This window comes from Antrostomus carolinensis, unplaced genomic scaffold (genome assembly GCF_000700745.2).
Source record: "Antrostomus carolinensis isolate BGI_N321 unplaced genomic scaffold, ASM70074v2 scaffold1961, whole genome shotgun sequence".
Taxonomy (NCBI): Eukaryota; Metazoa; Chordata; class Aves; order Caprimulgiformes; family Caprimulgidae; genus Antrostomus; species Antrostomus carolinensis.
The window spans coordinates 1-12,321 of NW_010296101.1; the positions used below are offsets into that span (position 1 = coordinate 1).

At 37.4% G+C, this 12,321-nt stretch overlaps 1 protein-coding gene across 2 annotated transcripts in view; it reads left to right on the forward strand.

Moving 5' to 3' along the window:
• The first annotated feature begins 649 nt into the window (after positions 1-649).
• LOC104532836 (alpha-actinin-2) overlaps positions 650-12,321 on the forward strand; it is a 30,946-nt gene continuing 19,274 nt past the window's right edge. The window contains exons 1-9 of one of the 2 annotated variants that reach the window (XM_010178139.1): positions 654-725; positions 2,440-2,521; positions 4,660-4,753; positions 5,336-5,355; positions 5,876-5,961; positions 7,412-7,504; positions 8,534-8,764; positions 9,920-10,067; positions 11,530-11,680. In XM_010178139.1, coding sequence (XP_010176441.1) covers positions 2,470-2,521; positions 4,660-4,753; positions 5,336-5,355; positions 5,876-5,961; positions 7,412-7,504; positions 8,534-8,764; positions 9,920-10,067; positions 11,530-11,680 — 875 coding nt within the window. In that variant the 5' untranslated portion in view covers positions 654-725; positions 2,440-2,469. Of the gene's footprint in view, positions 726-2,439; positions 2,522-4,659; positions 4,754-5,335; positions 5,356-5,875; positions 5,962-7,411; positions 7,505-8,533; positions 8,765-9,919; positions 10,068-11,529; positions 11,681-12,321 lie in introns of both variants that reach the window. The other variant, XM_010178138.1, reaches the window with a different exon arrangement.

The window sequence follows — 12,321 nt, forward strand, 5'->3', positions numbered from 1 at the left end:
ATATATATTTATATATATATATGTCATATTGATGCTGGGGTCCCCAAGGTGTGCAGTGATGAAAATTGAGCTAAGTTATTCCTAAACATTTAAGATTTTAATTTAGGCATCTGTTAAGAGAACTGCAGATCTGAACCAAAGGGCAAAATATTAAACATCAACACCAGCTTGTTCTCTAATTCTATATGCAACCTTTCCTATGAACAAACAGATTCATGGAATGACTAAGCTACCTGTCTCTGTGTACATGTGCTTAAGCATGGCACAAACAGAAGTTATTTTGATTGAGTTTGTGCTTTGAAAAGTGGTACACAGTGCTAAAAAACTTCACAGTCTAACCATCCTATATATGAGTGCTGAGAAAAGGGAATAGAACGTAAGCAGATCTGCTTCAGCATTACTATTTCCCTCTTAGAAGTTTCCAAAATAAGAATAGGTCAGGTTTCAAACTGAGGCTGAGCTGTGGCACGTAAAGCACATGCAGAAAAATCCTAAAATAGATCCTGCTTTTCTGGCCTGCCTGTGTTTGATTGACTGCTCATTTTGGTTACATTAACAGCTGTCTTGGTGTCTTGTTTCTTGGTTTCTTATCTCCTGCATGCTGTCTTTTCCTTTTCTCACCAATATGTTTTGTGTGAACTTGTAGCTGGAAAGATGGCCTTGCTTTCAACGCCCTTATCCATAGACACAGGCCTGATCTTCTTGACTATGACAAGTTAGATGAGGTATTTCTTTAGCTGTAGCAGAGATTTGTAGTTGCTATGGCTTGTCATTTTGTTTAAAAGGATGGGTGATGGAGATCTCCTCCAATTATTCAGAAGTTGCTATGACTTTAAACAAATCCTTTATCAGTGGAGCACTATTTACTCATGGACTTAGTACGAAGCACACAAATAGGAGATGCTCATCACACATCCATAAGCAAAGTGTTTTAACCCAGTCAATAGGTCTCACTTAGATTTAGTGTATTTTTGTCCCGTTTCATTTCAGTAAGAGTTTTTGTGTACACATTTAGTAAATGTTGTATTATATATGGTGTCTTGTGGAATAGCAAAAACAAATTTATGGGTTTTAAATATTGTCCACATTTTAAGTTTCTCTTAATTAATGTCAATGATGAACAAAACTGCTAAATGAAGATAGAGTGAGAACTTATGATTAGAGACTTTGTATTCTATTATGCACAAAATAGTTATGTTTCAAAATGCAAACTGTTCTTCATAACACATTTTATTGAACATGCAGCTTTTTAATGAAAGGCTGTCCACTATGATGCATTTATAGAAAGATGTGTCATGAGCATTACTACTTATTCTACCTGGCATATGTATGTGCATGAGAAACAGACCTCTGTGAAACTTAAATAACTGCTGTGATTCCATAGTAAGTAATCTTACTAAGTTCATTTCAAAGTAACAAAAGAAGCATACTTGAGACTAGATCCCTTTATAGGAAGTGTTTGTATTCAAATGGAATTCCTGGAAATTCCCTACAGAAAACCTGTTAACATTATTTCAATGCCCTCCAGCATCTCTAACTTGGCTTTTTTGTGTCCTCTTTTCCCAACCTCTGTCTGTAGACATTGGCATTATTCAGTGTGGTTATGATCATTTAGCAGTTTGCGAATATGTGAAAACAGTCATAGCATTAATGGCATGAACTGCTGTTTCACACAGGGTGTTTTCTCTCCAAGCTGATACAGAAAGGCTGCCTTAAGAGTAACCACAATCATGACATGCTTTTCCGTTGTCAGCAATAGCTATCTGTAATATAAGACATGAAATACGTGCAGTTTAACTAAACTGTGCTCACTGCTTCCTTTCTCTTTCCTTCAAAAATGAAATCAAAATCTCAAAACTAGAAGAAGTTGTTGAATTTTCATAGCTCTAAAATTCAATTTTTAGAGGTATTACAGATTTGTCTGTCCAAGCCAAGAGTGGGAAGTTTTGCTCCTTCTGGAGAACTGTGCTTCTGTCTGTCTTGCTTCTTCTTATGCATGCACCTGACCAACAGAGAACACACTAGAATTCATACCACTTTAATTTAACATATAGTAGGTATAAAACCATGCAGGACTTCGTGATGAATGGTCTAGTATAGCCTACTGGACCAGTGGCCTTGACTGTACGATTACTGCTGTACTTCATTCAGAATTATCTCAGAATTATGAGTGCACGCTGCATATATTATCTATGTTCCCCTCCAGAATATATTTGCAGCAGAGTCCTAGTGGTACATAATAGCTTATTATTGTTTTCTTTTGAAAGTATAGCAGTAGATAGACCAAAAGTTCATATACCTATACTCTTCCGAAGAACAGTAGTTGTGACTCCAGTTTACAGTTTGGAAAAACAGAATAAGTTTCAGTGTACCTGCTGTAGTCTTGCTTCAAGGAAAAACTTCTATCTTTGACTGATTGTATTTTCTTCTTTAATGCAGGATGACCCCATAGGAAATATTAACCTTGCCATGGAAATTGCTGAAAAGCATTTGGATATCCCTAAGATGTTGGACGCAGAAGGTGAGAGTTATATATTACTAAAGTTTGTGTTACTCACAAGCAGGACTCAGTAAAACTTTTTTTGATTTCTCTCTAGCAAATTTTCAATGTTCTTTCTGCATGAATCATAACGGAGCAATCTGCTTTGTTTTCAAACAATGTTTTCCTTCTTGTTGCCTATGTATTGGATTATTTCACTCACTTTTTGCTTCATTCCTTATTGTTTGTATTTATTGTAGTAGTTTGTGTCCTAACCTCAGCACATGGCTCCACTGTGAAAAATGAGGTAAAATGCAGGATCAAAAGATAATCCTTGCCTTTAAGAAATTAAAATCTAAGTATAGTGAAGGGAAATACAACTGTGATCAGCTTAAAGCATATTCACTTTTTTAAATGTTTAAGTGAGAGGGCCAGAAATAGAAACAGAAGTACAGAAATTTCAAAATATACTAACAACATGCATCCTATGAAAGATAGCTAGGTTGAGGGAGGCATTTTTTTGTTTGTTTATTTTCATTGTAAACCTTTGCAGTTAACAAATAGTTTTGTGTTTGGTTTCTCCTATAATCTTTAGAGTTTGTTGACAAATAACAAGGAAATATTTATTAAAGTTTCCTGAATTTTGTCAAGATGAACAAACTTCTGTGCTCCAGGCAAAAAATGTTGCCAAAATACTGGTATTTGCCTACACTAGTTCAAGGCATTCTATTCTAAGTATGCAGACCCTGCTCCAGAGTGGCTTGTCAGTAGAGCAGTGATAACACAGGAATTATCCAAAGCACTCAAACTCACTGTGTCTGCTCCCCTTGAAGTCTTTGCTAGGAAAGTTAGGCCAATATGGGATGATTTGGAAAGTCCAGGTTGTAACCTCTTCATTGGAGACGTTTCTTGGTTTCACCTTCATGCTTCAAAACTAATTGTTTTCATTTTTTTAATTGCAATTCCCCTTTCAAGCACCACTGAAGTATTTTACTCTGAAATACTGTGCAAGGAATAAACAGAAGTGCTACCTCCTTGCCATCGACTGCCTCCTATCATTCTCCTTTCCTCATTTTTTCTTTTCACATGCAAAGTAAGAAACCTTTTTCTTTCCTCACCAGATTTTCTGCACATTCTAGCCCTTATCTTACTATTCTCCTTCTTGGCAGGGGCAGGAGAAATGAAATCGTGTTTCTTCTATCACCCTAGTAGTATTCACCATCAGTTTTTACTGTCTACTTCCACTGTACTCTCTTTGCAAAGTGGAAACTTTGCAAATTTTTCTTCACAACTGTGTAAAGTAGATGCAAACTCAGTAAATACATTGGTCCTGAACTTAGAAATCTTACTGTTAATATTAGAAATTGTCGCCTAATTCCTGGGTCTTTTCACACCACATTGGCAAGAATCCTTGCAGCTTGCACTAGCATCATTCATCACTCACCTATATTTGGTGTAAAACCACCTTTTTCTGCCTTTCTCTGTTAAATATTGAAAAGTTCAATTTTTACCAATGTAGTCGTACCTTGATTGCACCCTATCTATACTTTCAGTCTTTCCTGCCAGAATAGGGACAAAGCTATCAGTCAGCCAAGCCAAGCTCTTCTGTGATTTATGCTATTAACTAGGAAGACAGACTGCTGCAGGGACTGCAAAACTGTTATGCTCCAAGCTTTTCTTGGACAGTATAAATACAAAATTATTTCTGGACTGCAGGAGTTCTACAGGTTTCCAATATATGTCAATACCCTGTTAGTCACGGGGACCCTGTGCTAATATACTGTGCTCACTCCTATTTTGTGACTGTCAGTGGCTGTGTTTAACTCTGGAATAATTCTAGCAATTTAGATGAAGTTGCTTTGCAGTGACAGTGAAGCTGAACCCAGTAGATCTGCCAGCCATGCCATCTGCTTTGAAGTTTCCACAAACCAGCAGTAGCAATACCCTTCTGTACAGTCTCAGCCTTCAGAGGTTTTGCCATTTCAGGGAGAGTTGTATCTTTTCCATTTACTGATTCCTAAGCTCGGGTAGCTTTGCACTAATGTCAGTAAACAGATGCAACCTGAATAATGGCATATTTATTTTGAATCCTTACAGCACTGAGGTGGCATCATCAGCATAATCTGATGGAAGTACCTTGTGAGAATTTCTGAGCAGTTAACCCTCTTCTCTCTACACAGATGTAGTAAACACTGCCAAACCTGATGAAAGAGCCATTATGACTTATGTTTCCTGTTACTACCATGCATTTGCTGGTGCTCAGAAGGTGAGATTGTAGAAGATGGATCAGATCTCATCCTTCACCTTCTGTCTTGTTTCTTTCAGAAATTTTTCCTCTTCTGATCTTTCCTGCGCTAGTTACTAGGACACTGTCTTAGTGCTGAGCTCATTTCCTGTTGCCTGATTTTCTCTATGAGCCATCTCAGTAGAGCCAGTAGTACTCTATCCGTTTACTCCATAGAAACAAACCTTCCTGTCTCATCTTTCTGTATATTTACTAATAATATCCAGTAGGTTTTTGACAGCTGGTTACTGAATGGGATAGAAGACGTTATTCTCTTTAACTGAACTTATGTGCACTCATTTGAAACACCTTTAAAAATGCAAGATGAAAATAAGCTCATAGTGAAAAAACAATTTCAATAGCAGAATGCCATCTTTATTCTCCCTGCTGGATATTATTCCTGCTACAGATGTCAAAGTCATCATAACATGCTCAGAAAATAAACCCTTCTCTTATACTTTCAGGATTTTTTTTTTAAATCTTAAATGCTTAAAGGTAAGTACAAACAGCAACATAAATTATTGCTACTATGCAAAATAGATACAGAAACATATACAGATATATCTCAGAAGAACTCTGAAATCATGTCCTAGTGAAAAGAGGGAAAGTTTTAAAAAGCAAGACAGTTCAGAGTTGGACATACTTCAGGTACAAAGAATACTGGTATATAATGCTAAGTTTATAACTAATCCACATGCAACTTCCAGAGAACATCTCCCTAGATAAAAATCTAGTCTGTCTTTCCTGTGTCTTAGTCAAAAAACCTCTACATTCTGAGTCACCAGACATATACATGCCAGTTCTTAAGCAGATAGTCCTGGTAAAATTAAGGTCAATCCTTGTGTGACAATACTGCAGCATCAAGCTTATTAAAAAAATTCCACCTCATTGTAACAGCTTATGTTGAATTTCTAGTGTACGTTTTATTCTGTCATTACCCATCAGTCTAACACTAAATTTATTACAGCTTTGTAGAGTTTCTAGAGTGCAGATCTATGGACAATAAAACAATCAGAATGACATTACGTTGTGCTTTTATTTATTCATTCATTCATTTCTACTCCTCGATTATTTTTTTTTGTTTTGTTTTAATTTCTCCAACCCTCTTGTAGATATTGTGAACACTCCCAAACCTGATGAGAGAGCTATCATGACATATGTGTCCTGCTTCTACCATGCTTTTGCTGGAGCAGAGCAGGTATTAATCAGCTGTCCCTTCAGGCTGCTGTGTTTTTGATTGATTATTTCACATTTCTACTAGTTTATTAAAAAAAACCAAACTAATTTAGTACTTTGTGGTTTTAATTAACAATTGCAAGTATTACTTGAGCACTAATACTTGATTTTAACCAATACTGGAACCTGTTTTAGTTAAATGTTGTGTAGCAAGTTGACCTTCTTTAATTCCAATGGACATTCCCATTTCTAATTTTGGGTCTTTATCTGGTGATTATAAAGACTATTTTAGAAAAACTGTATTCGAAGGTACTGTGAAGTGGAGTTGTCAACTTCTTATGCATTTGCTACATAAAAGAATGTTTGACTTTTGGAGATTGAGACTATTTGAGACTTACTCATGCTGAGTAGTAATTTAGGACTAGGTTTTCAAAGATACCTAAAGATGCAGAAAGGCACAGAACACATCCAACACAGTGTTTGTGCTTGCTTCCCACTGAAGCCAATGGAATTATTTGTGGATCAATGTCCTAGTATAAATGGAAAGAACATCAGCAGCAGATCTGTTGTATAGGATGGGATTCTCACTTACAAATGTGGCATTTCCCACTGTTCTGCTTCATATATTTCTAGCCTACAAATGGACATAACCCAGTTTATGTGGGGGAAAAAAAAAAAAAAAAGAACCCTTAAGTAGTTAATATTTTTCCTTCATCCTCTGGATTTAATTTCCCTTCCTGTCTAGTAGGCCCCCTACACTTTATCACAGCACAGCTGTGCTGTTGCACCCTGTTGCTTCTGGGTATGCAGATTTTGCTATTCATGCAAAGGAGTCTACATAGATATTTATTTGATTAGATATACGCCAGACTCACATTTGTATGAAAGTATAGATCTGTGATGTCAAGCTACTAATGTAAATTTTAAATATGGCAGAGCTATGCAGTGCCTTCACAAATACGTTTGTCAGGAGGCATGAAAAGATTTGCTGACAGTTCAGCTGCATATATTCTCAAGAGTATATGTACATATGATGTGCATATGTAGAGTTATCTGGGATTCCTGAATCACATGCAGTGTTTTTCCAGTGTGGCTAACAAATCTAATACTTTTTTGTGTGATTTAAAAAAAATAACCTAATAGGATAACTTTAAGTATAACCTAAATCATCTTTGAAAATAAAATATGTATTAGACAATTATAATGGCAGTGTGAAATTCCCCCTTGTATGACAAGGCTTCATTGTACAACAAGGAGACTTCTGTGCTAATCTGTGCCTTATTCAGGCCATTGGAATCTGGACTACAGAAGGAGGGTAAGTATATATCTAAGTAACCTAGGAACACAAATGAACAACTATCAAACAATGTGATTTTTATTTGCAGCAGCTACATTCTCTCTCTTTCTCCAAGCCTGTGCCTTTCTCAGAATGTGTTTATGAATATGTCCTGTTTATTTGCTGTGTTTTACAGGCTGAGACTGCAGCTAACCGGATCTGTAAGGTGCTTGCTGTGAATCAGGAAAATGAGAGGTTGATGGAAGAGTATGAGAGACTAGCAAGTGAGGTAAAGACAGCTGTATCTGTAATGTGGTGATAATTATGTTCATGAAATACTGAAAGCTGAAAGATTCATGCACTCTCTGCAGGACAGCAAAGCAAAGACACTATGAGGATAAATCTCACAGTGGTAGGGTACAAAGCTCAGTTGCCCAAGATGTCAAGGTTCAGGTGACTCCTTTGCCACAGACTTCCTGTGTGACCTCCAGCAAATCACTCAGTGTTATGAATGTGCCAAATAGGGTGTTTTGAGGACTGTCATCGGTCTGCCCAAAGACCAAGCTTGCTGTCTCTATAATCTCCAAAGATAGCCATCCTTGACCACTTGTGGAACATACAGGATCCTGTCACTCCAGGCAAGCCGGTTGGCTTTGTGTACTGCAAAGCAAACCTGGACAGGATCTGTCAGGGTGTTCACAATTCATCTGTGACCACAGGCAGCAAGCCAGTGAAGAAGGAGGCACATTGAGCTCCTCCTGTCCTTCTTGGTGAGTGGCAAAATTGTTGAGTCAGGACTACAGGTGTGTAGTGCTTAAGTTAGAGCTCCTTTGTCTTTAATGCATAACCTGCAAAAACATGCTGAGATCATAGACACAAAGACAGTAGTGCTACATTGGCACTAATGCACTTCTGAGTGAAGATTTTTATATGACCTGAGTTACTTGGCTGGTGTCTGTCCTGATCTCATAACTATGACTTCTTGAGACATGAAGACCAATACTTCTGAAAATGGCAAGTGATTTTGGGTAACTCAGGTTGTGAGTAATTAGCTAGAGACTCCTTACATGTGTGTTCATCTTTCTGAAAATCAGGGTATTTCTAGAAATACCTCAAGTATATAAAGAAATTAGTTTTAAAAGTATTGTTCAGCTTTGAACATCTTGTGCTTACTTGCCATTAATGGACTGATACCAACTGAAGTTAATAATATTAAAATGGAGCAAACTTGATTAAGATTTGTGGATTCAATATGATCTTTGGTTTTTTGGTTGCTTTTCCATTGCCTTTATTTCAATTGTTGGTGTTGGTTTGAAAGCTTTTAGAATGGATTCGCCGGACAATTCCTTGGCTGGAAAACAGGACCCCAGAAAAAACAATGCAGGCTATGCAGAAGAAATTAGAGGATTTCCGTGACTACCGCCGCAAACACAAACCTCCCAAAGTCCAAGAGAAATGTCAACTGGAGATCAATTTCAACACTCTGCAGACAAAACTGAGAATCAGCAATCGGCCAGCTTTCATGCCATCAGAGGGAAAAATGGTTTCAGTAAGTAAAGGAGGCCTCACTATTCTGTTCTATTTTTTATCAACATTCTCACAAAAAAATTCAATGTGCAGGACTGAAATGTTATTTTAAGTCTTCCTCAGAAACTTCAGTTTTTTGCTATTTATCAATATCAAGCCACTCTTTTTACACATTCTCTTTAATTCTAGAATCTTGCTTTCTCTTAAGCATGCTCCTGCCTCTTTGAAGGCTTTCCACAAGAGCAAGTTGTCTTGAGACGTGAGATGATACAGAGCTTCCTTTGGGAGTGTTATCAATACTTCTCTATCAGTGAGGCCAAATATTGTTTATTTAAGCAAAACTCACAGAGGTTTCACTGACATTTTGGTCATCAGACTTACAGAACAGACATTGCTCAATATATGTTTCTGCTTTTTCTGCTTTTTCAAATTAAATGGTTTTTTTTTCTTATGTCTGTGAAGATAAGAATAGTCAGTTCGATGAACTATCATCTGCTGATAAGTATTGTGAGTTGACTGTGGGTCAAAACATTTCCTGTGGAATACAGCAAACCTGTTTCTGTTCTTTGTTCTGTGTTTTGGCTGCTCAGATGTGATAAACAGACAATTGCACTATCTGAAAAGGGCCATTGTCCACTCCCCATATACAGAAAATGAAAGCTCTGTTGCTTCTGTTTTCTACCCATGCCTTTGAGTTTCCGAAAAAGCTCACAAAACTTTGTGCACCACAGAAAGTGGAATTAATTTGTATTCCAGATGAAAGGTGCACCAAATCCCCTTGATACTAAAATTATTTTGCTATTGCCAACTTTTAAGAGCAAAGCACTTTTATTTTGATAACAGATAGGTGAGTCGTAAAAGAACATGCACATTGTAAAATGGGAGGTAAAAGCAGTGCATCGTGAAGACGCTAAATGTGTAGTTATGCTTGGAAGCCATTTGTATGGGTGTTCCTTTCATGAACCCACCTGAGCAGGATGTGCTACTAGGAGCAGATGTCTGGACTACAAGACTTACTGAGCTGCCTGACAACATTTTCTATGATTCTGTGATTTTACAAAATCTGGACATAAAAACTTCTCTTTTTGGAGCAAAACTATGAATGAATCAAATCTGCAAATTTGGATAAGAAGAGATTATAGTTTCATCCCCTCTCTCCCATGTATTTTCTTCACAGGATATTGCCGGCGCTTGGCAGAGACTTGAACAAGCTGAGAAAGGCTATGAAGAGTGGCTGCTGAATGAAATACGAAGACTGGAAAGACTTGAACACTTGGCTGAGAAATTTAGGCAGAAGGCTTCCACTCATGAACAGTGGGCGTATGGTGAGCAGAGATGGCTTTTAGCATTTTAAATGTTTTAATGTTCAAGGTTGAACTGTCAGTGCTGAATATTTGCCACTCGTAAGTAGTTTGGACAGTTTTAGAAACCTAAAATAACAACAGATAAAACTGCAGGTTTTGTTGACTATAGTCATGATCCTTGTAGGCATGCTGCTGATGAAATGTAACTGCAAAAATCATACTCTTGAGGTAGTGAGTCAAACTTAATGGGAATATTCAGTATTTGAATAGAGGCCATTACTGTTAATGCATTCCTATGTGTTTGTACACCAGCAATCCAGCCAGGAATGCAGGGACACCACTGGTTAAGTGTGAAATTATTAACAGAGTTATTCTGAGTTGATTATCATTTGGCCATCACGATGTTTTGAATAGTCCACATAAACTACATGATAACGGACTCATTTCTGCTTTGCTCCATACCCTGGATTACAACCCATTTATATTTCTGGTTTTTAGTGGTAACCTAACCTTACGTGTAGGTATAACACCTACAGAGATCATACACTGGCATACGGTTTTGTTGGGGACCATTAAACATGGATCTGCTCTATCATCCTGTTGTTTGTCCTGACAGTAGTCTTCCTGCTTCTGCCTTGCTTCTGGCTTTTTCCAGATAGAAGCTTTTCACACTGTGAAAGTGAAGCAGAGTCCTTCCCGTGACACAGATGCTGGAAGCATACAAGGCTGTAAATGGCTGCCAAGCAGATACTAGAAGGGAAACTGCAGTGTTTATCAGCCCTGAGAGCCTATTTTCTGAGCATAAACTACTCATGGTGACATGTTATGGCTGTTATGCAGGGAAAACTTCACATAAGCTGGTACATGGGAAGTGAAACTACTGTCCCACCTGCCTAAAGAATTCACAGAGCTGTGTAAAGCCATGTGGTGAGCTGCAGTTGTACGGGCTTAGGGGCTGTCTGTATAGATTCACTTGCCCAACACAGGAGCTTCTGAGGAGTAATATTTGATTTCTTCTTTGCTTCTCTAAGCTTTTGTAAATAGACTGGCATTTTCCACTTAAAATGAAGGCAGAACATGAAAAATAATAACAGGTCATTAGTAAGAGTGAAGCTGAGCATAGCAGTGTGATTTCTGGTTTTGTAAGTCTACTCTACAAAAGACTTATCACAATAGTTTAGAGCCCTAGTTTTTGCCAATATATCATTTTCATGCCAGTTTTTCAAGCATGTAATACTTGCTATTTTAGACCAGTGTAAACAACCTATGCAAAAATCAAGGAATTACTGAGAGATCTTTCAAAAGATATATTTCTAAGTAACATTATTGTGCTGACAATTTGCTGCTGATTTCAGTGGGAGTGGGACTTCATCTCACACATGTGATCTTCACCAAACCTCAGCTTAAAAAATTAACTGAATTTGCAATTGTTCCAACCAATAAATTAGTAAAAAATAACTAGTATTTTAATTTCCTCTTTCAGGCAAAGAGCAGGTCTTGCTTCAGAAGGATTATGAATCTGCTTCTCTGACAGAAGTCCGCGCCATGTTAAGGAAACATGAAGCTTTTGAGAGTGATTTGGCTGCTCACCAGGACAGGGTGGAACAGATCGCTGCCATTGCCCAGGAGCTGAAGTATGTTCCATTTAAAGGCTTGCAGCTGCTGACATTTAACTTTGTGATAAACTCTTTCCAATGAATTTGATAGTGTCATAGGTACCAACGTAAGAATTCCAGAGATAGCTTCATAAGTATATTATCTGAGCTGGTCACTGAGACCTTTCCCTCATCTCCTGCTAACCCCCAACCAAATATAGATACTCAACTGACCAAAATTATTTGAAAACAAACATTTTAAAATTGAATTAACAGTAATCTTGTAGCATTAGCTCTACTGGTAAGTCTATTGTGTGTTGATGGGAATGCTGGAGGTGTTTATTTCTCTGTTCATATGGTCTGCTGAGAGGTACTGCTTATGCATTGTTTTACTTAGAAAATAGTTTCAGTTACACAGATCACAGATCAAGCATCTTCACTTTAAAATCAAATATTTTCTCACAAGTATATTGGTCCTTTCAAAAGACTCCACATCCTTAAATTATCTCTATAGGAGTGGATAATACACTGACTTTTCTAGTATACTTATTTTCACAATCTCTTCATATTCTATTTCGAAGCACAATTGTCTCCATTTTACAGAGAGGGCAGTGAGGCATATGGAAACTAAATAACTTGCTCAGGGCCACACAAGCAATCAAGCACACAAGCTCTTCTAT